Source organism: Sinohyriopsis cumingii, chromosome 17 (genome assembly GCF_028554795.1).
Source record: "Sinohyriopsis cumingii isolate HCF-2022 chromosome 17, ASM2855479v2, whole genome shotgun sequence".
In the NCBI taxonomy this organism is placed as follows: domain Eukaryota; kingdom Metazoa; phylum Mollusca; class Bivalvia; order Unionida; family Unionidae; genus Sinohyriopsis; species Sinohyriopsis cumingii.
Window position 1 is genome coordinate 39,233,937 of NC_142977.1, and position 24,836 is coordinate 39,258,772.

Below are 24,836 nucleotides of genomic sequence, written 5' to 3' on the forward strand. Positions count from 1 at the left end.
GATTCATAAAAAAATAAAATATTTCAGAATAATAATAAAAATATTTCAGAATAATAATACAATTTTTTTTGTAGTATTTTTTGGAAAACTGAATAATTTGTATAATTTTCAGTACCAATTACCCCATCAGATTGATTCATAAAAAACAAAATATTTCAGAATAATAATAAAAATATTTCAGATTGTACAAAATTGATTAATTTGTGTAATTTATCCCATCAGTGATTATATTTATTTATTCTGAAATATAATTTTTTTAAGTTGTTCGAGTTTAATACAGGAGTGTGTATAATTTAGAATCTGATCTATGTTACAGATGATCTCAATAATATGTTCTCGGCGGAGCTCATCTAACTGTTCTTGTGTTAATAAGAAATCCTCGCTTCTGTATTCATCAATAACTAAATTAACGCTAAATTGCTCTGTGTTTTGAAAACACTGTTCTGATGGCGTTTGTCAAGTGCTTCTTTGTCATGTATAAAAACAATCACGTGCTGGTACATTATATAACATTTACTGGATTAATTAAGATTTCATATACAGATTTATCACAAGCTCTTCTCCACGCATGTCAATTAAGCGATTAAGGTGGTCTGTGAGCTTAAAATTTATTCGTGTTAACATATTATTGTGACACCGCAGATACACAGGATTAATTGGTTCTTGCACGATTAAACTTCCAGGGGGAACTTGTGGTGTAAATGTATATAAAATATATCCTTGTTGAGCCTGATTTGATTTTCCGAGATCTATTTGATAGCTACCATCGACTACGTCACAAACCATATTGACCACAATCGTGCTGGTTATATTAACGATTCCCGGAGAAACGTGCCTGCCGCCGCCGTGTGGATCATTATTATGTCTGAGAACAGTTGGAGGTGGTGTTAGTTTTTTCCACGCATCGAGTAGTTTAGGAAAATATTCATCAATGACATCATTGACAGATTTTCTTAATTTATCTGGATTATAATCAGGGAACTTAAATGTTGCAATATCAGCTTCGGATATTTTGTATTTGGCTGTGAAGGATTTTTTTATAATCGCTTGATGACTTAAGAACTACATCTCTAATTCTATTATAAATATTTTCAGAAGAATTAACTATAAAATTTAAAACTTCTATGTACCTGATGATATTATCGCGCGTAGATGTCAAATCAGATAAATACTCCCGAAAACTATCATGTATATTATTTAACTGTATTTTATGGTCTGAGTTTATTGAAGAAAATATAGGATCAATATCTAAAACAATAATATGTCTAATAAGATAATAAAAAATAGAGTCAGGATCATAAAAAAGTCCTCCATCTATCACCGTTGGTTTTATTTATATGTAACCTAACCAATTTGAATTCATTTCAATATCGTGACGAGAGCTACTTGTTGACGTAAAATCAGAGTTTTTCGGTTCTGGTGGTCCTTCATACACCGGGGGAACATCCGGCCAACCTAGTACGGATCTTATCGTGGATTGATAGATATCAACGGCATAATCAGGAGAATGTATCTCAACCGTCGAGGACAGCGTCGGTTCATGAACGTTAATTGATATTTTTGCTTCTTTTCCGGTTATTGATTTTATTCTACGTTGAAATTCCTCATTGATTTGTTCGATCTCATAACTACCAGTGGGTATTCCAACATCTATCCAGTCAGGAGTACCATCTGATTTGTTCTTGTTAGCAAATACAAGCAAATTATTTGCTGGTGTACCATTAAATGATTTTGATCTGATATTTGGCCAGCTGTAATATACTCGTAATTGAGCTAATGCTATTTCTTTTACTGGAATTGCAGTAGGAAAAATAATACTAAATTCAGGATTAGTTGAACTTAACGAGATCATCGTTATCTTTGGCGGAGTTGTGTTAGTCACGATCTGATGTAGTAATTCTGTCATTATTAGTATTTATGTCTTTAATACCGATACCTTCGTCGTATATTTTAGTCATCATTGAAAACTCGCAATCAGATATAATTCCATCACTGAGACTCACTGACAACAACGAAGATAACTTCGAGTATGCGACCGTCGTTGTATGTAATCTTATCATGTAATCGGATAATTTTTCATTCATGCAGGTGCATATTTTTTGTGATGATATTAAGCACACCTGCAATCGTTGTTGCTGCTGAAATACAAATAGTTACGACTGCTGGTGCCATCATTGTCACCGCTGATAATATAACACCGGTTCCAGCAACAACAGCGGATACTGAATAAACAATCACGTCCACGATAACTAATCGTCGTCGATATTTTTGCACTTTTACTGTATATTGTTCGACTTGATCTTTTAGCGCCGCCTGCCATTCACGCGCTTGATTGTATCTGTATTGTGCACCGTCCATATATATTTATGCAGCAACCAATTGAGGTGTTTCAGCTACAAATTCCAAACACCACCAGTAAGATGTTGCGGTTAATTTCTTATCATCTGCTTCCAGGATAAACATTTCTTCGGTTCCGCTATTTAATATAACAGATACAACTCCGGAAAACCTATCCGTTGAATGACGCCATGGATACGTTGTAAATATCTCAAATCGCGCACCACTGAACACAGACAACCTGTACACGCCAGTGACTGTTGCGGTATATTTGATGGTTTTATTTTGCTGCGACCATGTTGCGAATCCCGATGATACAGTGCATACGATGTTTGTGATATGCCCAGGAGTTATTCCGGCTGAAATTTTAATCAAATTGGTTTTATTAACGATATCAGGAATCCCCGCTACGACGTTTTTCTGTGTTTGTTTGATCGTGTCTAGGTTACTTTTGATATCAGAAAGTTTTATGTCAACGGAGTGCGGAATGCCGAAGAATTCTTCTGCGGTTCTTTGATGGTTTCTGCAAAATCTTCCAAAAGCGCCCACGTGAACGTCATACTCGACCCGCAACGTGGATAATTTACCATCTACGGTGTCGACGTATTTTTTTGTTGCTGCATCTTCGTCGGATGTTGGATCTCTTAAAACTACTATTTTATTTCCGTTCATGCTGAGTTCACCCGTCATTGTGTCACCGGTATTTTTCACGCGATTAGCAACGCTTCTTGCAATTTCATCTCTAATTGTTGTAAACGATATACTTGAATCTTTGATTCTACCACCGTCAGTAAACACAGGAATATTATCTGTAACTGCAACAAGTACTCGTCGAACTATATCATTCCATCTGATATTGCTCGTTTTTAGTTTACCATATCGATCTTGAAAAATAACGACCTCATCTGGATCAACTCCAGCCAGGCTCATGATATCAGCAAGTTCATCTTTAGTCGCATACTTCGACGGATCAACATCGCCGGATTTTCTCTTAACGCGGAAAGATCTTCTTCCGTAAATATCAACCATTATATTTTAAGATCCAAGATCTATTTAAAACGCTTTACGCGCAACGAATCGTTGCTTGTATAATCATGCACAACTTTATGTGGCGGTTTGGATGATTTTGATATAGCGTCGAGTACATTAATTACCTCACGGCCGCATATTGGCGGATCTGTCATTGTTTGTGTGGGTAGCGTTGAATACCAAACTTGCGCGTGGAGTGGTGCGACATACTTGATAAATTCAGCAGGTGGAGCTAACCCGTATGAATCAAAATAAACGATTCCACGTTGATCAACCGCGTATGATACCCAATGAGTACCGGGTCAGGAACGTTCGTCGAGATTAATAATACCTGTTTCGAATTTATTCGGTTGGTTTGGTAATTGATCTCGCATAAAAACACCTCTAAAGGCTTTTTTTTTAATCGTTTAGCAGCATCAAGTAAATCAAAATTTGATGCTGGAACATCTAACGTGGGAGCCTCAGACCGCTTCCCCAGTGAGATCCCGGTAATCTTAGACCGCGTCCCTTTTTTTGTATCCCTTTCCTACTGCTTTCTTTAGAGCCATTCCAGCAGCTGTTCCAACAGCACCTAACGCGGCTGCTTTTGCTACGGCTGGAGCGGCAGCAGCTATTAACGCTGGAATAGCCGCAAGAGGTGGAAATATACCACCCGTTTTAACCATGTCTTTGATGGCGCTCGGAGAAAGACCTAATTGAACTCCAGTGTTTGATTCTAGGGCTTTATTGAAATGTTTAATCTGATTATTTGTCAACGATAATTTGTTTGGACCACCACCCATCTGATCTCGTTTTAGTAATATTTTAGTTCCGCATTTGCTGGTGGTTTTTGATTGAAGCTTTTTGACCTGACCGGGAGTCAGAGTAACATTAACATGACTATACGACATTTTTATATAAATAATATTTTTCTGAATAATTAAAGATTTTCCACTGGTGCATCAACGACTCTCATTCGACCACTACCACCTTCAAGTAACATGGCTTTATCGCTGAGTATGACCGCGATTGCTCTATAATTAGCACCACCTGTATTCAATGTTGCTTTAAGATGTACATCAACGACAGATTGTTTTGATAGATCAAGATGTTCCAGTGAAAAATAATAAATCGGATACAAAGTTCTGAAATCATATTGTGATATTTGCAATCCAGTATCAACATTTTGATCACATCCCATGAATGACATTAAACGATGATATGCACGTCCTATACGATTCTGTTCATAATTTAGTTGTATATTTTCTGTTGGTTCTTGTTGTCCGTTTATCCGTAAAGAAATATCTGTGATACCTAGTTTATCAAATATCATATGAGAGTGAACTTGTGAGCCTAATCGATTAGTTTCCTGAAACGCAACAAAAATATGTCGCGGTGCAGAAACACCCTGTTGTGATGCTATATGCCATGTAAACTGACCGTTAACGTTAGTTTGCATACTATCTGTGCTTGTTGTTAACCATGACAACAAGGATTTACCACCAGTGTCCATGAAAGAAATTAATTTTTGTTCTACTGCGATCGTTGGAGTCATTACCGGCATCCATAGTGAAGGTTTAGACAATATTACTTTACCAGCATCACCAACAGGTCTCCACAGAGCATCGTTATCATCACCTTTTCGCACAAGAACAACCGTGTGTCTAGCTCCAAAAATAACCTTTCTAAAATTTCTACAAAATCCAAAAGTATGCGATAGTGGAATTGCACATGAAAATCTTCTATTGTCTCCTAGTAACATATTTTTACGTGCTGCAAATCCCAAGTTGAAATTTTCGCTGGAAGCATGAACCACTGGGGCCACATCAGCATCAGCGTTATTGGCAAAATTTCTTGGTCGTCTTATATTATACGGATCGCTTTCAGGGTGATTGGAGTTATCTTTCACAAACATCATTGTAGGACCTGTTGATCTTGTATAATCATCAGAATATCTTGCTAATCCTATTATTGTTGTAGCAACGTCTACATCTTTCTGAATCGATTCAATATTTGTTCCATCGATCATATAAGTGGCGCTATCAAACAACGCCATAATCCCATTGTTGACAAAACCAACTTTTACTGCACCTCCGTAATTAGTATCATCCGTTTTTACAACTGTACTTTCTACCTCAAGAAAAGCCTTAGCGGGTAAAAAGTATATACTTGTATCATGAACTTGTAGTTCAATTCTTCCACGTTGATCTGGTATTCGTGCCTCATAAGAATAAAACTGATAATCACGTAGCGATTCATCTTTAAGGAATGTTGCCTCCATATCAAATGCTTCATCGGATTCACGTTTAAACATTTTATTATAATTATTTTCGTCTAACACGAAAACCGGGTTTGGAAACTCCACTTCCTGATATCATGCTTGAAATATTATTTCCTGATTCACTGAGTCTTTGATCTGCTATCAAATTTGATGTTATATTTCTTTCTGCCTCTTTAGATAATTCCGCTAGTTTTTGATTTGCAGCCTGATTTATTATTTACTTACGTCTGCGGGCATAATTTCAGTACTTGCCAGTTTCACTGGTGGTTGTTGTTTTCGTCGCAATAATCGTGCTAGTCTTTCTTTGATTGCCGAGAACGCCTTACCAGCAACATTGACAATTGCTCCAGGAGCTTTTTCACGAACAATATCGATAGCTTTGATCGATATTTGTTTTGCAACGGGTGCTGCTTTTGGAGCTATCCTTGTGAATAATCCCTGAATAACATCACCAAGTCCATCTCCGTAAGTAGCTCTGTAGATTGGTAATCGTGAGTTTACCGCTCTGACCTGTACGGGTTTACGATGATTATTATGTATGATCATCTTTTTTAATTTACCATTTATTTAACAACTAGTCATCAACAAGTTCATCGATAAGTTCTCGGTAAACTCCGATATCCATGATACCACCTTGAAATAATCGCCGACAAATATCAGCTGCTTCATTAATTATTTCTGGTGAATTATTTCCGGCACGTTTTCCTCCTATGAGAACTTCTAACCGTGACACGTCATTGAGGATATCATCAGGACAAACAAAATTATTTCCCAGACCACTTCCCGTTGCTCCTTCTTCTGCTGTTTTCTTAAATAGTCTTAAGGGTGATCTTTCCTCTGCTGATTTTCCAGGTAGCTCTTTAGACCTTTTAAGTTTCGGCTTCAACCTTTGCTGCGGCGAAGAAGATTGTTGTTGTTCTGTTTGTTGCAGAGGTGAAGGAAGCTGATACTGGGAGAATTGTTCCAGTTCCTCTCTATGAAGTCTTCCCACGTCTTCATAAAGAGCTCTGTATTCCGAATCATTAGTTTCAACCCGTCTTTTGTTTGCATGTATGCGATATATCCATTTAATAAGATCTTCATTTTTTACTTTTTCATGACGCGGTTTTAAAATCCCAGATTTGTTAGTTATTACATTGTATATTTTTTCGGGTAATTTTTCTCTTTCAGTATTTCTAATTTCTTCAACAACCCCTTCTTTGAATTTTGCAATCAATTTTATATTTTCTTTTACTGGCCAGGGTTCAGGTGCATGTTATTTTTGCACTTCGGCGACTTCAGTACGAAGTTTTCCAATACTTTCAAGTATTTCTTCGCCAACAGGTGGAGGTTGAGCCGCAGCTATTTCCCTGGCTATGCCAGGTGGAAGATCTCGTAAAATCTTCGTTTGTTTAGTTCTTCTTGCTATTTTTTCAGTTTGTTCTGCTGTTTGTTTTGATACCGGAAGAAGATCTTCTTTGATGACAGCTGTAACCTTTTCAGTAGCTGCAGTGACGGGTTTAAACAATTTTTTAGTTTCTTCTTCGTACTCAACTTGTGCTTCTTGCTGCGCTTGTAGATTTTTTCTAAATGAGTCTCTGACAGGAAGAAATTTTTTAATTGCTTCTAATCGTTCTCGTGCTATTCTTGCAGTATGAGATTCTGGATATACCATTATTTTTAATATAACAATTTTTTAATTAATAGCAGCAGAGAGGGTCCTGTCTACAATTCTGTTTGGAACAAACAATAATCGTAGACGTGGTATTGACCTCTATGAAGGGTCACTATTTTGTTTGGTCTAAACACAAGGGTGACCATTCCCTTAAGTGGTCTGTTAACCCTCTCTGCTGCTCGAAAGCTATCTTGTGATGTTCCTAAGATAAATTTACATGTCATTCCCTTAAACAGTGTTCCGTTTGTTATTAACAACATTACAATGGCTTTGGGAAGTAACATTTGCGGTTATAACCTTTTGATTGCTGGCGTCATTGCAATATGAACTGCTATAATATTTGTAATAGGGCATACACGTTTTAGAAACCAATATCGATTGATCGAATATAAATTATTGCTTTGAAATATTATTGTCTCCTTTAAACTATTTCTTATTGTATCTATCGAATACTGTCACGTTCATCATAAAATTTAAATTCTTCTGTTTCCAGCTGTGAAGACCATCACATAATGGAGCCTATCACTTCACAGTTTGCTATATGCACTGAACATGGACACTGGTCAAGTCCAAAACCCCGATGTATCAGTAAGATATACATGAATAATCAAATAAACACATTGCGAAAAATTAGAAATAATACAATTTCAGTGTGTCTAATGCAAGCATCTACAATTCATTTGTCTCTAGATTACGTTGACTCCCAAAAGATATACACTCAACATTTAAAGTAGTAATAAAAACTTAAAATTGTTTCAAAAACGAACCTATGCATAGACCTGTTTTTGTATCCATATGAATGGTGACTGAAGATTAGTTTTAAGTTTTGTTTACTAAAGCGGATGTGTATTATTGTCTTTCTCTGACTCTCTTTCTCTCTCTCTATCTGTCTCTGTTTCTTTCTCTCTCTCTCTCACTATCTATCTAATATATATATATATATATATATATATATATATATATATATATATATATATATATATATATATATATATATATATTAAAGTTCACTTTTCACGTTTACCTGGATACTATGTTCCCTGTAAATCATGCCTCAGACAAGACAGTACTTTATTCAATGAAAATAATGTAGAACTTGTAAAATATTTTGTGCTTCAATTTTGCTTTTGTTTCATACCTTGAAAATATTCATTGATACGAATCTCGTTTAGGTTGTCCATGCATTATTTTAAAGTTTATATAGCTTATGGTTAGAGAAGGAGGTGTCCCAAATTTTACCGGCTATGCCTAGCTGTATTCCCGATACGTTTATAATGAATGTTTTCAAATGTGAAAAGCTCGTTTTCTTTTTGGCATGTAGAGTCAGTTTTTAGTTACTATATGTCACGATTTGCTTTTAGTAGCATGATGGACATTCGGCTAATTAGCAAATGCGAATTATATATCTTCTTTTGTATAAAGTCTTGCAACGGGTCCGCTCTAGCCACCGGAACACTAAAAACGATTTGCAGGTGGGTAGAGGAATTAACTAAAGACACATATTTTTATTCCAACTCATAACTAATCTTCTGATGTGATAATGTGTTTGAACTCTATGATGCTTGTTACGTAACTGAAGAAAGATGAGAATGAACTGGGCTGATCGGTCGTTGACAACTAATTGTAATCAGGTAATGGTAATATATTAAAATTAACGTTATCACTAAAGTAAAACTGTAAAATCTGCATTGGATTGATGAGCACGATGGAGCATGGCTAAGGAAAAATTGCTAATTATACTCATTCCATTTTGTAGAGACGTGCAAAGTTCCCGCTCTTTCCGACGGATCAGTAAGAATAAGTGGTACGTTGGAAAGGAACATAACTGAAGATACCGACGTCACTGACAATAATACTCTAATCTTTACATGTGATAGTGGGTATGAAACGTTTGCAGGTGGCTATGAAACTAACGGACTATTGAAATGTGTTAATGGCGCATTGCTTCCAGCCTCACCCGAGTGCAAACCACGTAAGCCTAATTTAAGCCTATAGATATTGTGCATGGTGACATGAATAGACTCATAAAAGAAACTTATTGGATTCATAATTTAGATACTTTGTATCCTAATGGATTAATGCCAATGCACTATATACAATTGTACAATTTAAATTGATATATTGTATATCCTTTATAACAATATAAGTATATGTATGACGTTTGTCTCTATTTTATTGTATTATTTTATTATTTTACTCTTTCAAAACTTGGAATCCTTGCAGTGAGGTAAGTGTTGACGTTGCACAATAATAAATTAATTACGATTGCTTGTTATGCTCTTATTTAATAAAAACATTTCATGCATTTATTTACGTTTATAGCTAATTCTTTTGTTTTTTCAAATGCTAAGGAAACCTCTTTAAGTATTTAATTTCCATGAGACATACGATAGAGGAGAATTCCTTCCTAAGATATTTTGCTGGATGTCTTTTTGCAGGTAACTCATTTCTATTGGCAAAGTCTTCTAATATATTTCTTTCTTCGCTTTTAAATGCGTAATATACATAAATTAGGCTTACGTGGTTTGCACTCGGGTGAGGCTGGAAGAAAAACTGAAAGAAAGAAAGAAAAACTGAGGATCTCTATAATTTTGTATATGAAAGCGATGATTATTCATTCTCTTAGAAACTTGTTGAAGTGTTTGTCCAACATACTGCATGCTACATGTTTTACAAGTTATTAAATAAATCAGATCAGTTGATATGCAGTTAGTTTTATCACGTAGAGAAAATACCTCTTTTGTATTAACACTACTGAAAGAAATACTTTCTCTTTATGTTTAAACATTGAAAGCACCGGTGTCTGTTACATTTAGATGACGAAAATGTCTTTTATATTTTCTGTCTGTTTACTTCTAATTAAAAAATCTTGCAAACTCTTGGGTCCTCTATAAGCGAGAATTGGTGTTATTTTGTAAATTGATTTTACACTGGTTTTATTGGATACATTTTGGAGACTATACTATTTATTAATTATACGACCTATGTTATGTAATGAAGGATTATACTGTATTGTGAAATTAATTACATCTCTCTATATTTTACATTATGCTGTGTTTAAAGTCTGATGATGAATAAGATTACGGGCTTTGTTCAGCGCAGAATCAATTATATGTGTAGGATAATTTCTATTTTGGAAATATGTTTGTAATTTATTCAACGAATTTTGTAATTGACAATCATCTGACATAATGCGTCGGTATATTTTGGCCTGGCTATATAGTATACCGTTTCTACATGACATGGTATGACATGAAGAATATTTCACATATTGGTGAATATTAGTTTCCTTGATATGAATATTTGTAGAAATAGTGTTATCAATATTTGTTATTACATTTACATCTAAAAATGAAACATGCGTACTAGATGCAGTATAAGTAAATTTAATCGTCGGGTGAAAATGATTAAGGCGATGAATACATGTTTTCAGTTCTTCAGTTGAATGGAATTATATATTAATATATATAAACTGACTTTAAAGGAATTGTGTACACTGCATACATTTTTCATATCAGACACAAAGTCTACGTCACGTCCAATAGGTATTAGTATACTCTTTGCACTATATGGTCTATATATCTTCTGATTGTTGGATATAAATTTGGTGAGAATAGTTTCATGATCTTAAGGATATATCGAATATAAAATGAGTCCGTTCTTTGAATAAGGAGTAGTCAATCAATAGTCTGAAATTGTATTAAAATGACAATACAAACTAACTGGAGAAAATTCAACCAAAATAGTCTAATGAGTCTTCAGCCTTAGGAAACAACAAAGGATCCACATACAATTCTTAAATTCAAGAAATCATAAAGATAATGTGCCACGTGTATCAGACACATTCACACTCACTCTCTCTCTCTCTCTCTCTCTCTCTCACACACACACACACACACACACACACGTATGTATCTATGTATGTATGTATGTATGTATGTATGTATGTATGTATGTATGTATGTATGTATGCATGCATGCATGCATGCATGCATGTATGTATGTATGTATGTATGCATGTATGTATGTGGGTTGGAACGAGTAAATATATTGAGGTAGTCCCTTGTGATCATATATTTAGCATTGATGTTTAATTTAATAAATTAATGAATTGTTTACCGAGGCCGATTATGAAAATGCTACATATATGCAATTTGCAAGGAAACAAACAGGTACTAAAGGACAATAATGCCCGTGAAACCTTATTTTGTTTTCTCATGGGTCGATTGTTTTTACCGACGTTTTCCCAGATTCTTCCTTCACCAGGCATACTGGCCGCATATGCAGCCTATCAAGCGAGATTGTAATAAGTTGGATAAAATGTTCTAATTTAAATTTTATCACAGTTTTCATATTGTTTGTTTCCTTTGAAATCACAGAAAGATGCAACATCGCAAATATTGAAAACGGTCATTTTAGAAACAGTGGGATTGTGATTGTTGCAGGAGAGAAGATTCAGTCGGGTAGTAATGTACGTTGTGTCCTGTTTCTTCATTCTAGCCATCCTTACATTCTTTTCTTTCTTGGATTATTTTTTTTCTTCTCCATATGTATAAAATAATATATGTACTATGTACGCCGCACCAACTTGTATCTTGATACATTTTCGGAGTGATATTGTCCCAGAATGGCTGTTTGTCATCGATGCACTATTGGCATTGCTGTCATCGAATAAAGAATTGTATTGTATTTTAATGACTAGAATCAGCACTAAGAGATCTATGTAGACAATTGAGGAATTAAACCAAATGGCATATATTGAAAGCATGAAGTAGAGAAGCCTTTGAGAGATGTCTAGAAGCAGTTTTTGCAATCCAAATATTGGACTGTACAGGTAATAAGGATATAATATTTGTTCGCAAGATTTCATTTTTGGTTTTATTCAGGGAAGTTACCTTTTAGTGTAATTTCTGGGTAATATTTTACAATTTTTAGATACGATTGATATGTTCTGATGGATATGAACTGTATAATGAATCGAATTCGATGTACCTTGAATCAGAACATACAGACATAAAGTGCTATCGAGGTTCATTCACCGCTGAAATTCCGACATGTACACCGAGTAAGTATTGCCTTTATTTTTTATTACATTGACTACTTTTCTTGTGACTAATCAGGTCGTTGAGAACCGATAGTTGTATTCTTTCTATTGTTACTGTTTCGTTTTGCTATTATTGTTTTTATTGTTATTTATCTTCGGTAGTATACGAATAAACAACCACACAGAGTCTGAAAGCGAACGTAATATTCATGGTTCAACACTCAACCTTACTTTGGTAATGCCACACCCATAATAAAAGCGAACTATTTTCTTTCCTTTAACGTAGTTGTGGTGGGATAAAGACTTTGCATCTTATTATTGTTTTCTTAGATAAAACGCAATGTTAGAGAACTGATTTAAACAATTATGTACGCTACAAATATCTTTTCATACCAGGCATAAAGTCTACCTTAAGTCCTATAACACTCAGTATATTCTCTACTCTATGTGGTCGTAATGTGTTCTGATTGGTGGATGCAAATTGCGAGATTAGCAACTCGAGGAAACGTATAAAAAAGAATAGGTTCATGGGCTTACGGGTGTATCGTTGATAAAAGGAAATCCGTTCTTTGACTGGTTACGTTTGCCCATCTCCAGTTAAGGCTGCCTAGATAACATCAGTTATAAAAATGTATTAAATCAAAATATTTTTTCAGTAGATAACAAACTGTTGTCAATTATTGTTATCTTTATTAGAATGATTCATTGTTTATGACGTTCTACTTGATTAAAAGAACACACTAATTCATGGGCTGGTGTATTTTCTAATATGAGTTTTGTCATCTTTAAATACTATTCCTACCTCTGACTGTTTTTACATCAAAAATGGAAAGTGATTATATCTCTATTGGAATTACACAACTTATTATATATGCAAAACGGCGACCAAATAAGCAGGATCTTTTTATCGATTTAGCCACGGAATACACGCTAATTAAATATAAGCGATTTAACCATTACACCAAGAACAACGTATTCGAGTAGGAGTTTATATTTATATATAAATAAAAATGAAGGCTTATACAATCAAAAAACAAAATGTGTTATATAGTTTTGCTCATTGAAATTAATTAGCTACAAAACATCCAACAATGTGTCTTTCCCAAGTTACTGTCTGTCTCACGGAACTTAAATACATAAGAAGGCTTGATTAGTAATTCAGATAATAAATGCATTAGCCATACACGTAATTAAATGCATATAATATGCTTAAAATAAAAAAAGCATAACAAGCTATCTTAATTCATGTCATTTTGAACGACATAAAAAAACTACACCTCTGTAATGATTACACCTTTTGAATTATAAATAGGTGCTCTTGCCTCTTTGCTGAAAGATGTCAGAACCATTGACTTGGGGGAATCTATTACATTCAAAAACTGTAGCATTTAGACAGAACACACTATGTCTCACACACATACACACAAATCACACACAGCGACAAATATATCGGTTGCAACGAGTTGCTTCTGTAAATATATTGAGGTAGTACCCTAACAGAACACGTACATTTTATTACACTGGAATAATATGTTTCGCACTAATGTCTAATTTAATAAATGGATGCAGACTTTACCGAGGCACGCCAAAAAATGCTAGACATCACTTTCCAAGGAAACAAACAGGTGCTATAGGACAAACATGCTTATGAAAACTTCCTAGTTTCTTCACGTAGGTTTATGGTTCTTACCTATGTTTTCCCATGTTCTTTCTCCACCATTTATATTAGCACCATGTGTGGTCTATCAAGTGAAAATGTAGAAAGTTGGATAAAATATTCAGTACTTAACTTGTATCATACTTTTCTAATTGTCCATTTTCTTTGAAATCACAGAAAGATGCAGCATTACAAAAATTGTAAACGGTCATTTTAGACATATGGGGATTGTGATTGTTGCAGGAGAGAAGATTCAGTCGGGTAGTAATGTAAGTTGTGCCCTGTTTCTTCATTCTAGCCATCCTTACATTCTTTTCTTTCTTGAATTATTTTCGTTCTTCTCCATATGTATAAAATAATATATGTACTATGTACGCCGCACCAACTTGTATCTTGATACATTTTCGGAGTGACATTGTCTCATATTGCCTGTTTATCACTGATGCACTGTTTGCATTGATGTCGTAGAATAAGAATTTTGTATTGTATTTTAATAATTAGAACCATCACTAAAACGTCTGTATGGACATCTGAAGAATTAAACCAAATGACATAGATATAAGCATGAAGTAGAGAAGCCGTGGAGGGATGTCGAGAAGCAGTTATTGGCAATTCAGAATATTGGACCGTAAAAGTCACAAGGATATATCACTTGTTTACAAGATATCGTTTCTCATTTTATTCAGGGCAGTTACCTTTACACATAATTTCTTGGTAATATTTTACAATTGTTAGATACGAGTGACATGTTTGGATGGATATGAACTATATAATGAGCCGAATTCGATGTACCTTGAATCAGAACATACAGACATAAACTGCTATCGAGGTTCATTCACCGCTGAAATTCCGTCATGTAAGCCGAGTAAGTATTGTCTTTACTTCTGGATTACAGAAGCTGATCTTTCTTGTGACCAATGAGGTCAGTGAGAACCGATATTTTATTTTTGTTACGGTTGATGTTTGTGCTGTTGCTGTTATTATTGTTATTGTTGTTTATTTTCACTGTTGTAGGTAGAAAGAACTGCATTATTAATGTGCATTCTCAAACCCGCTACAGCCCAAATCTATATCTTCAAGCTTGACCGCTGAAGATTCTCACCTAACGGCAGACGGGTAACAAAAGCGAGACATATGTTCCCCTAACGTGATAGTAGTGCACGTGTACTATGCATTTTATTATTGTATTTTGAGATAATGCGCAATGATAGAAAACTGGATTAAAAATAACTGTGTACTCTGCATATATTTATTTTCATATCGGATACAAACTGAACGTAACGTTCAATATCTTTTAGTATTCTCTTTACAATATGTGGTCCTGATATCTCCTGAATGGCGGGTACAAAGAGAAAATAGTTTCATGACATTAAGGATATATCTAAATATAAAATGAGTCAATTTTTTCAATGGTTTTGTTTACGACTCATGAATTAAAACTGCTTAGATAATTTCAGGCGTACAAATATATCATTAATTTAGGTTAGAACTGATTCTGTATTTCTCGCAATACATAACAAACTGGTAAATTGGCATCATCTTTAATGAAATGATTCTCTGTATCCAATATACTACTGAAAATAAATAAAAAAAATTCAAGTCTGATTTATGTTCATTTATGCATTGAAATCATCTATACATACTATTCTTAGCACAGAATATTCTAAGTTAATAATGGAACGTGGCTTCTATCTTTCTGTACAATTGTTCACATATATGAAAATAACGAGTTGAAAGCAGGATCGAAGTTTTGATGTAGTCATGTAGAAATACGCTAATTATGTATTAGAGATCGTAGCACAAAACGAAAACAAACACACCTTGAGGTCGAAGTTTGTATACATTTATATATATAAAAATAAAAGGTAACGGCATAAACAAGAACAGAACAAAATACCATAGATGACTCTGCCCACTGAAATGAGTTAGCTACCAAAGACATCGAACAGCCATGTCTTCTGAAGGAGTTCTCCTATATCATATGTCACATGTATCGTCAATACATAAAAATGTTTGATCAGCCTTTCAATAAAACTATAAGTGAACTAGGCATATATGTATATTAATGCATATGTGATTAAAATAACCAAGAAAAATAAAACAAATCTCGTAAAAGGTACAAATTAAGTCCCTATGTATGTGTTATGTACAGCTATATTATATAACTCTTTCGAATGATTGTGTTTATATTTTGTGTAATTTATGACAGTAAATTCTAACGATCACCTGTACTTAAAATATTAGATAGCTATTTGAATAGGTTATGGAATTCTACGAAATTTATACGATATTACGACTGTATATTACACGGGCTGCATAAACATTTTTTTCTTATTTCAAATAATAATAATAATATATGTCTACAACTTTGGAACAGTTTCTCATTGGCAGCTGGGTTTTTAGAAGAATTAAATCACTGACCTTAGGATCACATGAATAGGTAATTTAAAATATAAGAATGAGTAGCGAGATCTGTCACGTGGGGTATATTGCAACATATAGTCGTAATAGACTCTTCAAATTGTACGTAAGGTGGGAACTGAGTCGTTAATTCGTTCCTATTCTTGATTCATTCATATCTCCTATTCTTATTTCATATGTTGCAACCAGTATACATATATGATTAATACTGTGTTTAGATAATTTGAGAGGAAACATTTGTTTGTACTTTGCATTGGAATTACAAAGTTCTCATTGGACGAAAACTTTATTCTGGGACTATTTTGAATTTTTCATCGGAATTCTAGATAATGCCATTATAATTGGTGCATTCTAGGACCAGAAATGTATTAGAAACATTACATTATTTTGGATATGAATCCAACTGGTTAGGTTTATTATGGATTCCTATCATAATGCTATAAGTTTCTCTTACACCTTACCGAGGCACGCCATGAAAATGCTAGACATCGCTTTCCAAGGAAACAAACAGATGCTATAGGACAAACATGCTTATGAAACCTTCCTAGTTTCTTCACGTAGGTTGATGGTTCTTACCTATATTTTCCCAGCTTCTTTCTACACCATTTATATTGGTACCATGTGTGGTCTATCAAGCGAAAATGTAGAAAGTTGGATAAAATATTCAGTACTTTAATTGTATCATGCTTTTCATATTGTCCATTTTCTTTGAAATCACAGAACGATGCAGCATTAGACAAATTGAAAACGGTCATTTTAGACAGATGGGGATTGTGGTTGTTGCAGGAGAGAAGATTCAGTCGGGTAGTAATGTAAGTTGTGTCCTGTTTCTTCATTCTAGTCATTTTTACATTCTTTTCTTTCTTGAGTTCTTTTCTCTCTTCTCCACGTTTATGAAAAATATCTGAAGTATATAAGCCTCACCTACTTATATCTTGATAAATTTTAGGAGTGTCATGGTCTCAAAATGCCTTTTTATCATTGTTGGACTATTTGCATTGATGTCGTAGAATAAATAATTTTATTGTTTTGTAATGATTAGAAACATCACTAAAACATCTGTATGAACAACTGAAGAATTAATCCAAATGGCATCGAATATAAGCCGAAGTAAAGAAGCCGTTAAGAAATGTCTCGAAGCAGTTAATGGCAATATAAATATTGGACCGTAAAAGTCACAAGGATATATCACTTGTTCACATGATTTTGTTTCTCATTTATTCCAGGGCAGTTATCATTTGATATAAGTTATGGGTAATATTGTACATTTTAGATTTTATTAGTATGTGCTGATGGATATGAACTGTATAATGAGAGGACACAAAGGTACCTTAATTTAGAATCGACAGTCATAAATTGCTATCAAGCTTCATTCACCGCCGCCATTCCGTCATGTAAACCGAGTAAGTATTGCTTTTTCTTCCGATTACAGTAGCTACTTTTTCTTGGGACCAATCAGGTCCGTGAGAACCAATTTTTTATTTTTACTACGGTTGATCTTTGTGCTGTTGCTGTTGTCATTATTGTTACGGTTGCTGATGTCCACTGGTGTAGGAAGAAAGAACCGCATCATTGAAGTGCATGCTCAAAGACGCAACAGCCCAAATTTGAGATCTTGCTTCAGGCTTGACCTTCGAGAGTTTCCAGGTAACGCACATGGATAACAAACGTGGGATATATGTTACCCTAACGTAGTTGCAGTGCGCATAGTCTTTGCATTTTATTATTGTTTTTAGAGATAATGCGCATTGGTAAGCAACTGATTTAAAAGGAATTATGTACACTACATATATCTTTTCATATCAGGCACAAAGTCTACGTCACGTCCAATAGGTATTAGTATACTCTTTACACTATGCGGTCCTGATATTTTCTGATTGTTGGATATAAATTTGGTGAGAATAGTTTCATGATCTTAAGGATATATCGAATATAAAATGAGTCCATTCTTTGAATGATTTTGTTTACGACTCACGAATTAAAACTGTTTAGATAATTTCGATCACACAAATATATCAGAACTATTGTTAGGTTAGTATTGATTATTTAATTTCTTTCAATAAATAACAAACTGTAAGCAATTGGCGTCATCTTCAACGAAATTGTTCTTTGCTTTTATATACTACTGAAAATTAAAACAAAATAAAATTAAAACCTGATTTATAGTCAAGTATGCACCGAAACCATTTATACATACTATTCTTACCTCCGAATATTCTACGTCAATAATAGAGAGTGATTGGATCTTTCTGTACATTACATCTGTTCACATATATAAAAAATAACCCATTCAAAGTAGGATCTAATTTTTGATTTAGTCATGTAGAAATATGCTAATTATGTATTAGAGATTCAAATAAAAAATGAAAACTAATGCCTTGAGGTCAAAGTTTGTAGTCATTTATATCTAAAAGAGGCAATGGCATAAAAGGAAGAGAAGAAAATACAGTAGATGATCTACCAACTGAAATGAATTTGTTACCAAAAGACATCGAACAAACATATCTTCTGAAGGAGTTCTCTTATATTATATGTCTCAAGGATCTTCAACACATAAAAACGTTTGATCAGCCTTTCAACAAAACAAAATGAACTTGCCTTACACGTGCATTATTGCGTATGTGATTAATAAAACCAAGGAGATAACAAGCGATCTAAATTTATTTTATTTTGGATATCATCAACAATTACGCATTGTATGAGTCAACGTTCTGAAAAATAAAAAAGTGCTATTGCTTCTTTGCTTGCAGATGTCAGAATTATTGATTTTAGTGAATCTTTTATCAACAAAAGCTAAATGACCTAAAACAATCAAGCTAATATTTTCTTCGCAGGATCGGAGGAAATATAAATTATTAATCAAAGTGAACGTCAGTAAGCAAGTCAGTAATCGAAACTGATATTTTCAATATATATAACTGCTTGCATACAAGCTAGTTTACGATTACATTAATAAAGACAACTCGGCAAAGTTGTCTAATAAACGTAAGCAAAGTTTTGAAGAAGCAATGCAAATTGCAGTTATTGTATCTTTCGCCGATAATTTGTGAATGTTTATTCAATATGCAGAGTTAAATCATGGCATTATAAATTGTCTTACTATAAAAAGAACTTGAATTATATTCGGGAACAACAAATAAGAAACCGTGTAAAAGGGACGTATTGTTTATCTTGTTTCACACCAAATTATATTTGGCGACAATACAGCTAGTAGTTCAACAATTTGGATTAAATCACAGGACGATGCCTGATAGACCCTCAAGTTAATTTGGAGTATTTCATCGAAGGAAAGAGAGTATTAGATAGATATATTCATAATGGAACCCAGATTCAATCAAGATGTCCTGATCTTATGGAACTTGTTCGTTTCTCTGAATATCTTGACCTAGAGGAAGCATCTGTGAAATGCAACATGGGTACCTTGGATCCTGGATCACTTGACTGCAAGGATAGTAAGTAGATCTTACCTATATTTTACTGTTTGATAAACTGCATTTAACTGTCGGTTAACGAGAAGACAGTGTATAACGAGCAGTCAATCAATAGTCTGAAATTGTATTAAAATGACAATAAAAAGCAACTGGAGAAAATTCAACCAAAATAGTCCAATGAATCTTCAGCCTTAGGAAACAAAAAGGGATCCACATACGATTCTTAAATTCAAGAAATCATAAAGATAATGTGCCACGTGTATCAGACACATTCTCACTCACACACACATATTTGTGTATGTATGTACGTATGTATGTATGTATGTATGTATGTATGTATGCATGCATGCATCCATGCATGCATGTATGTATGTATGTATGTATGTATGTATGTATGTATGTATGTATGTACATGGGTTGGAACGAGTAAATATATTAAGGTAGTCTCCTTAAAGCATACGTTAACTTATATTAAACTGGGATCATGTATTTATCATTGATGTTTAATTTAATAAATGAATGAATTGTTTACCGAGGCCGATTATTAAAATGCTACATATATGCAATTTTCAAGGAAACAAACAGGTACTAAAGGACAATAATGCCCGTGAAACCTTATTTTGTCTTCTCGTGGGTCGGTGGTTTTTACCGACGTTTTCCCAGATTCTTCCTTCACCAGGCATACTGGCCCCACATGCAGCCTATCAAGCCAGATTGTAATAAGTTGGATAAAATGTTCTAATTTAAATTGTGTCATAGTTTTCATATTGTTTGTTTTCTTTGAAATCACAGAAAGATGCAACATCGCAAATATTGAAAACGGTCATTTTAGAAACAGTGGGATTGTGATTGTTGCAGGAGAGAAGATTCAGTCGGGTAGTAATGTACGTTGTGTCCTGTTTCTTCATTCTAGCCATCCTTACATTCTTTTCTTTCTTGGATTATTTTTTTTCTTCTCCATATGTATAAAATAATATATGTACTATGTACGCCGCACCAACTTGTATCTTGATACATTTTCGGAGTGATATTGTCCCAGAATGGCTGTTTGTCATCGATGCACTATTGGCATTGCTGTCATCGAATAAAGAATTGTATTGTATTTTAATGACTAGAATCAGCACTAAGAGATCTATGTAGACAATTGAGGAATTAAACCAAATGGCATATATTGAAAGCATGAAGTAGAGAAGCCTTTGAGAGATGTCTAGAAGCAGTTTTTGCAATCCAAATATTGGACTGTACAGGTAATAAGGATATAATATTTGTTCGCAAGATTTCATTTTTGGTTTTATTCAGGGAAGTTACCTTTTAGTGTAATTTCTGGGTAATATTTTACAATTTTTAGATACGATTGATATGTTCTGATGGATATGAACTGTATAATGAATCGAATTCGATGTACCTTGAATCAGAACATACAGACATAAAGTGCTATCGAGGTTCATTCACCGCTGAAATTCCGACATGTACACCGAGTAAGTATTGCCTTTATTTTTTATTACATTGACTACTTTTCTTGTGACTAATCAGGTCGTTGAGAACCGATAGTTGTATTCTTTCTATTGTTACTGTTTCGTTTTGCTATTATTGTTTTTATTGTTATTTATCTTCGGTAGTATACGAATAAACAACCACACAGAGTCTGAAAGCGAACATAATATTCATGGTTCAACACTCAACCTTACTTTGGTAATGCCACACCCATAATAAAAGCGAACTATTTTCTTTCCTTTAACGTAGTTGTGGTGGGGTAAAGACTTTGCATCTTATTATTGTTTTCTTAGATAAAACGCAATGTTAGAGAACTGATTTAAACAATTATGTACGCTACAAATATCTTTTCATACCAGGCATAAAGTCTACCTTAAGTCCTATAACACTCAGTATATTCTCTACTCTATGTGGTCGTAATGTGTTCTGATTGGTGGATGCAAATTGCGAGATTAGCAACTCGAGGAAACGTATAAAAAAGAATAGGTTCATGGGCTTACGGGTGTATCGTTGATAAAAGGAAATCCGTTCTTTGACTGGTTACGTTTGCCCATCTCCAGTTAAGGCTGCCTAGATAACATCAGTTATAAAAATGTATTAAATCAAAATATTTTTTCAGTAGATAACAAACTGTTGTCAATTATTGTTATCTTTATTAGAATGATTCATTGTTTATGACGTTCTACTTGATTAAAAGAACACACTAATTCATGGGCTGGTGTATTTTCTAATATGAGTTTTGTCATCTTTAAATACTATTCCTACCTCTGACTGCTTTTACATCAAAAATGGAAAGTGATTATATCTCTATTGGAATTACACAACTTATTATATATGCAAAACGGCGACCAAATAAGCAGGATCTTTTTATCGATTTAGCCATGGAATACACGCTAATTAAATATAAGCGATTTAACCATTACACCAAGAACAACGTATTCGAGTAGGAGTTTATATTTATATATAAATAATAGACGAAGGCTTATACAATCAAAAAACAAAATGTGTTATATAGCTTTGCTCATTGAAATTAATTAGCTACAAAACATCCAACAATGTGTCTTCCCAAGTTATTGTCTGATATGATTGTCTCACGTAACTTAAATACATAAGAAAGCTTGATTAGTAATTCAGATAATAAATGCATTAGCCATACACGTAATTAAATGCATATACTATGCCTAATATAAAAAAGAGCATAACAAGCTATCTTAATTCATGTCATTTTGAACGACATAAAAAGACTACACCTCTGTAATGATTACACCTTTTGAATTATAAATAGGTGCTCTTGCCTCTTTGCTGAAAGATGTCAGAACCATTGACTTACATTCAAAGACTGTAGCATTTAGACAGACTTGAAGACAAGTTTTTCCTCACAAGATAGTAGAAAATATAAAGTTCGAAAAAATGGAACGTTAGGAATCAATGCAATAATCTTAACTGATATTCGCTGTATATAACATTACTTGCAAAAAAGGATTTTTCGAGTACTTTAATAAAGAAAATGCTGCGAAGCTGAGTCATCGAATTATGCAGTCTTAATAAAGCAATACGAATTGCAGTTAGCGTGATTGTTGCATATAATTTGTGAATGTTTATTCAATATGCAGTCTAAAAGTTTGGCATGATGAATCGAAAGGTCATTCTGACAAGAATATTTGGAGAAAAATAAAAAGATGGCGGATTTGTGAAAATGGCTTCCTTGGTATAATACCAAATTATATTTGACGACAACATAACACATATTAAAACATTTTCTTCCAAATTGTAGGGCGATGCTTAATAGAACCTCCAGTTAGTCTTGAGTATTTCATCGAAGGAAAGAAAGTCTTAGATAGAAATATTGATAATGGAACCTTGATGCAGGCAAGATGTCCCGATCGGATGGAACTTGTTCTTTCATCTGTATATCTTGACAGCGAGGAGACTTCTGTGCAATGTACCTTGGGTACTTTGGAGCCGAGAACACTTCACTGCAAGTACAGTAAGTAAGTTTGACCAATGTTTTACTGCTAAATAACATTTGGATTCAATTTGCTTGGTTCCACAAAAACATTATATAACACGTGTCAAAAAATCTGAAATTGTAACAAAATGACAATAAAAACCATTTGCGTGAGGAAAATTAAAACATAAAGAGCTTAAAGAATCTTTATCCTACGAAACTGAAAGGCATTCTCATGCAATTCATTAATTTAAGCATTAAATGAAACCATGTATAGTCAATACTATACATTATACATGTCTGAGAATTGGTCGTTTTATTATATGGATGACTCTCATTTCCTAGTCACTTTTATCAACAATACATCCATCCATCAATCCATACATACATCCATCCATCCATCTATCCACCCATCCATACATATATCTATACATCCATCCATCCATCCACCCATCCATCCGTACATACATATATACATACATAGAAGCATATATGGACTAGGGTCACAATTTATTTTACTATGTATTCTCTATATGTTTTCTCAGTCTTGAATTTTCCATTGTGTATAAATGATAATAAATCATATTTTATTATGAAGTGGCTTCAAAGATGTACTATTGTTTAAATTCTTGTAATAGGGTATCCATCACCACTTTTCATAGGGTAGACTATAAATAAAGCACAGTGAATTAGGTAGCATATTTGACTTTTGGGTCATCGGCAATGACTTATTAATCAGTTTCCGCTGTCGCCGAAATTCCCACAGATCTTTAAATCAACACTAAGAATGCCTAAATTTAACTTTTTTATCGCCACCAAAAGGTAAGAGCAATAAAAATGATCTAAAAATAGACTGGGACTACATTTAAGGGTACTGTACTGGAAGTAAAATGTGAATTTGTTGCCCGAATATATATATATATATATATATATATATATATATATATATATATATATATATATATATATATATATTCGGGCAACATTAGGTGTCCTAATATGTTCTGAATGGTGGGTACAAACCAGGATGTTTCAGCTTTGACATTGATATAACTTTACAAAGTTCAATACAATTATCATAAAGAATATTTTCATGACTGTACGGACATATCTTGAATAAAAATTAGTTCATTCATTCACGGCTGTCGTTTACCGATATCCGATTAAAGATGCATAACAAATGTGAGCAATACAAATATATGATAACTACCGTTTGGTTAGCTGTCATAGTATAACTTCTTTCGGGACGTAAGAAACTTTTTCCGTTCTTGCCATCTTTGCTAAAATGATTCCCTATAATTGGTATGCGGATCTGATTAAAATATACTAAATTAAGGTCTGATTTATTTTCAATCATGATTTGGATTTGTCTATATTTTTAGCCTTGAATGTTCTACCGTCAGTAATTGCGAGTGTGCCTATTTCGCTGGACATTACATTTGTTCAAATGGGTTAAAAATCCAATCTAAATAGACAAAGCAGGACCTTATTTTCGATATATCCATGTAAATTCTCTAATTAAGTATCAACGATTTAACCAAAACATAGAAAACAACACCTT

At 33.8% G+C, this 24,836-nt stretch overlaps 1 protein-coding gene across 5 annotated transcripts in view; it reads left to right on the forward strand.

Moving 5' to 3' along the window:
* LOC149778462 (sushi, von Willebrand factor type A, EGF and pentraxin domain-containing protein 1-like) overlaps positions 1 to 24,836 on the forward strand; it is a 119,678-nt gene that overhangs the window by 22,488 nt on the left and 72,354 nt on the right. For 3 of the 5 annotated variants that reach the window (XM_089939303.1, XM_089939307.1, XM_089939304.1), the window contains exons 5-16: positions 7,774 to 7,868; positions 9,037 to 9,252; positions 11,660 to 11,751; positions 12,216 to 12,345; positions 14,159 to 14,250; positions 14,717 to 14,846; positions 17,123 to 17,214; positions 17,676 to 17,805; positions 19,642 to 19,854; positions 20,626 to 20,717; positions 21,182 to 21,311; positions 23,102 to 23,314. In XM_089939303.1, coding sequence (XP_089795429.1) covers positions 7,774 to 7,868; positions 9,037 to 9,252; positions 11,660 to 11,751; positions 12,216 to 12,345; positions 14,159 to 14,250; positions 14,717 to 14,846; positions 17,123 to 17,214; positions 17,676 to 17,805; positions 19,642 to 19,854; positions 20,626 to 20,717; positions 21,182 to 21,311; positions 23,102 to 23,314 — 1,625 coding nt within the window. The remainder of the gene's footprint in view (positions 1 to 7,773; positions 7,869 to 9,036; positions 9,253 to 11,659; positions 11,752 to 12,215; positions 12,346 to 14,158; positions 14,251 to 14,716; positions 14,847 to 17,122; positions 17,215 to 17,675; positions 17,806 to 19,641; positions 19,855 to 20,625; positions 20,718 to 21,181; positions 21,312 to 23,101; positions 23,315 to 24,836) is intronic. The other 2 variants (XM_089939305.1, XM_089939306.1) reach the window with 2 other exon arrangements.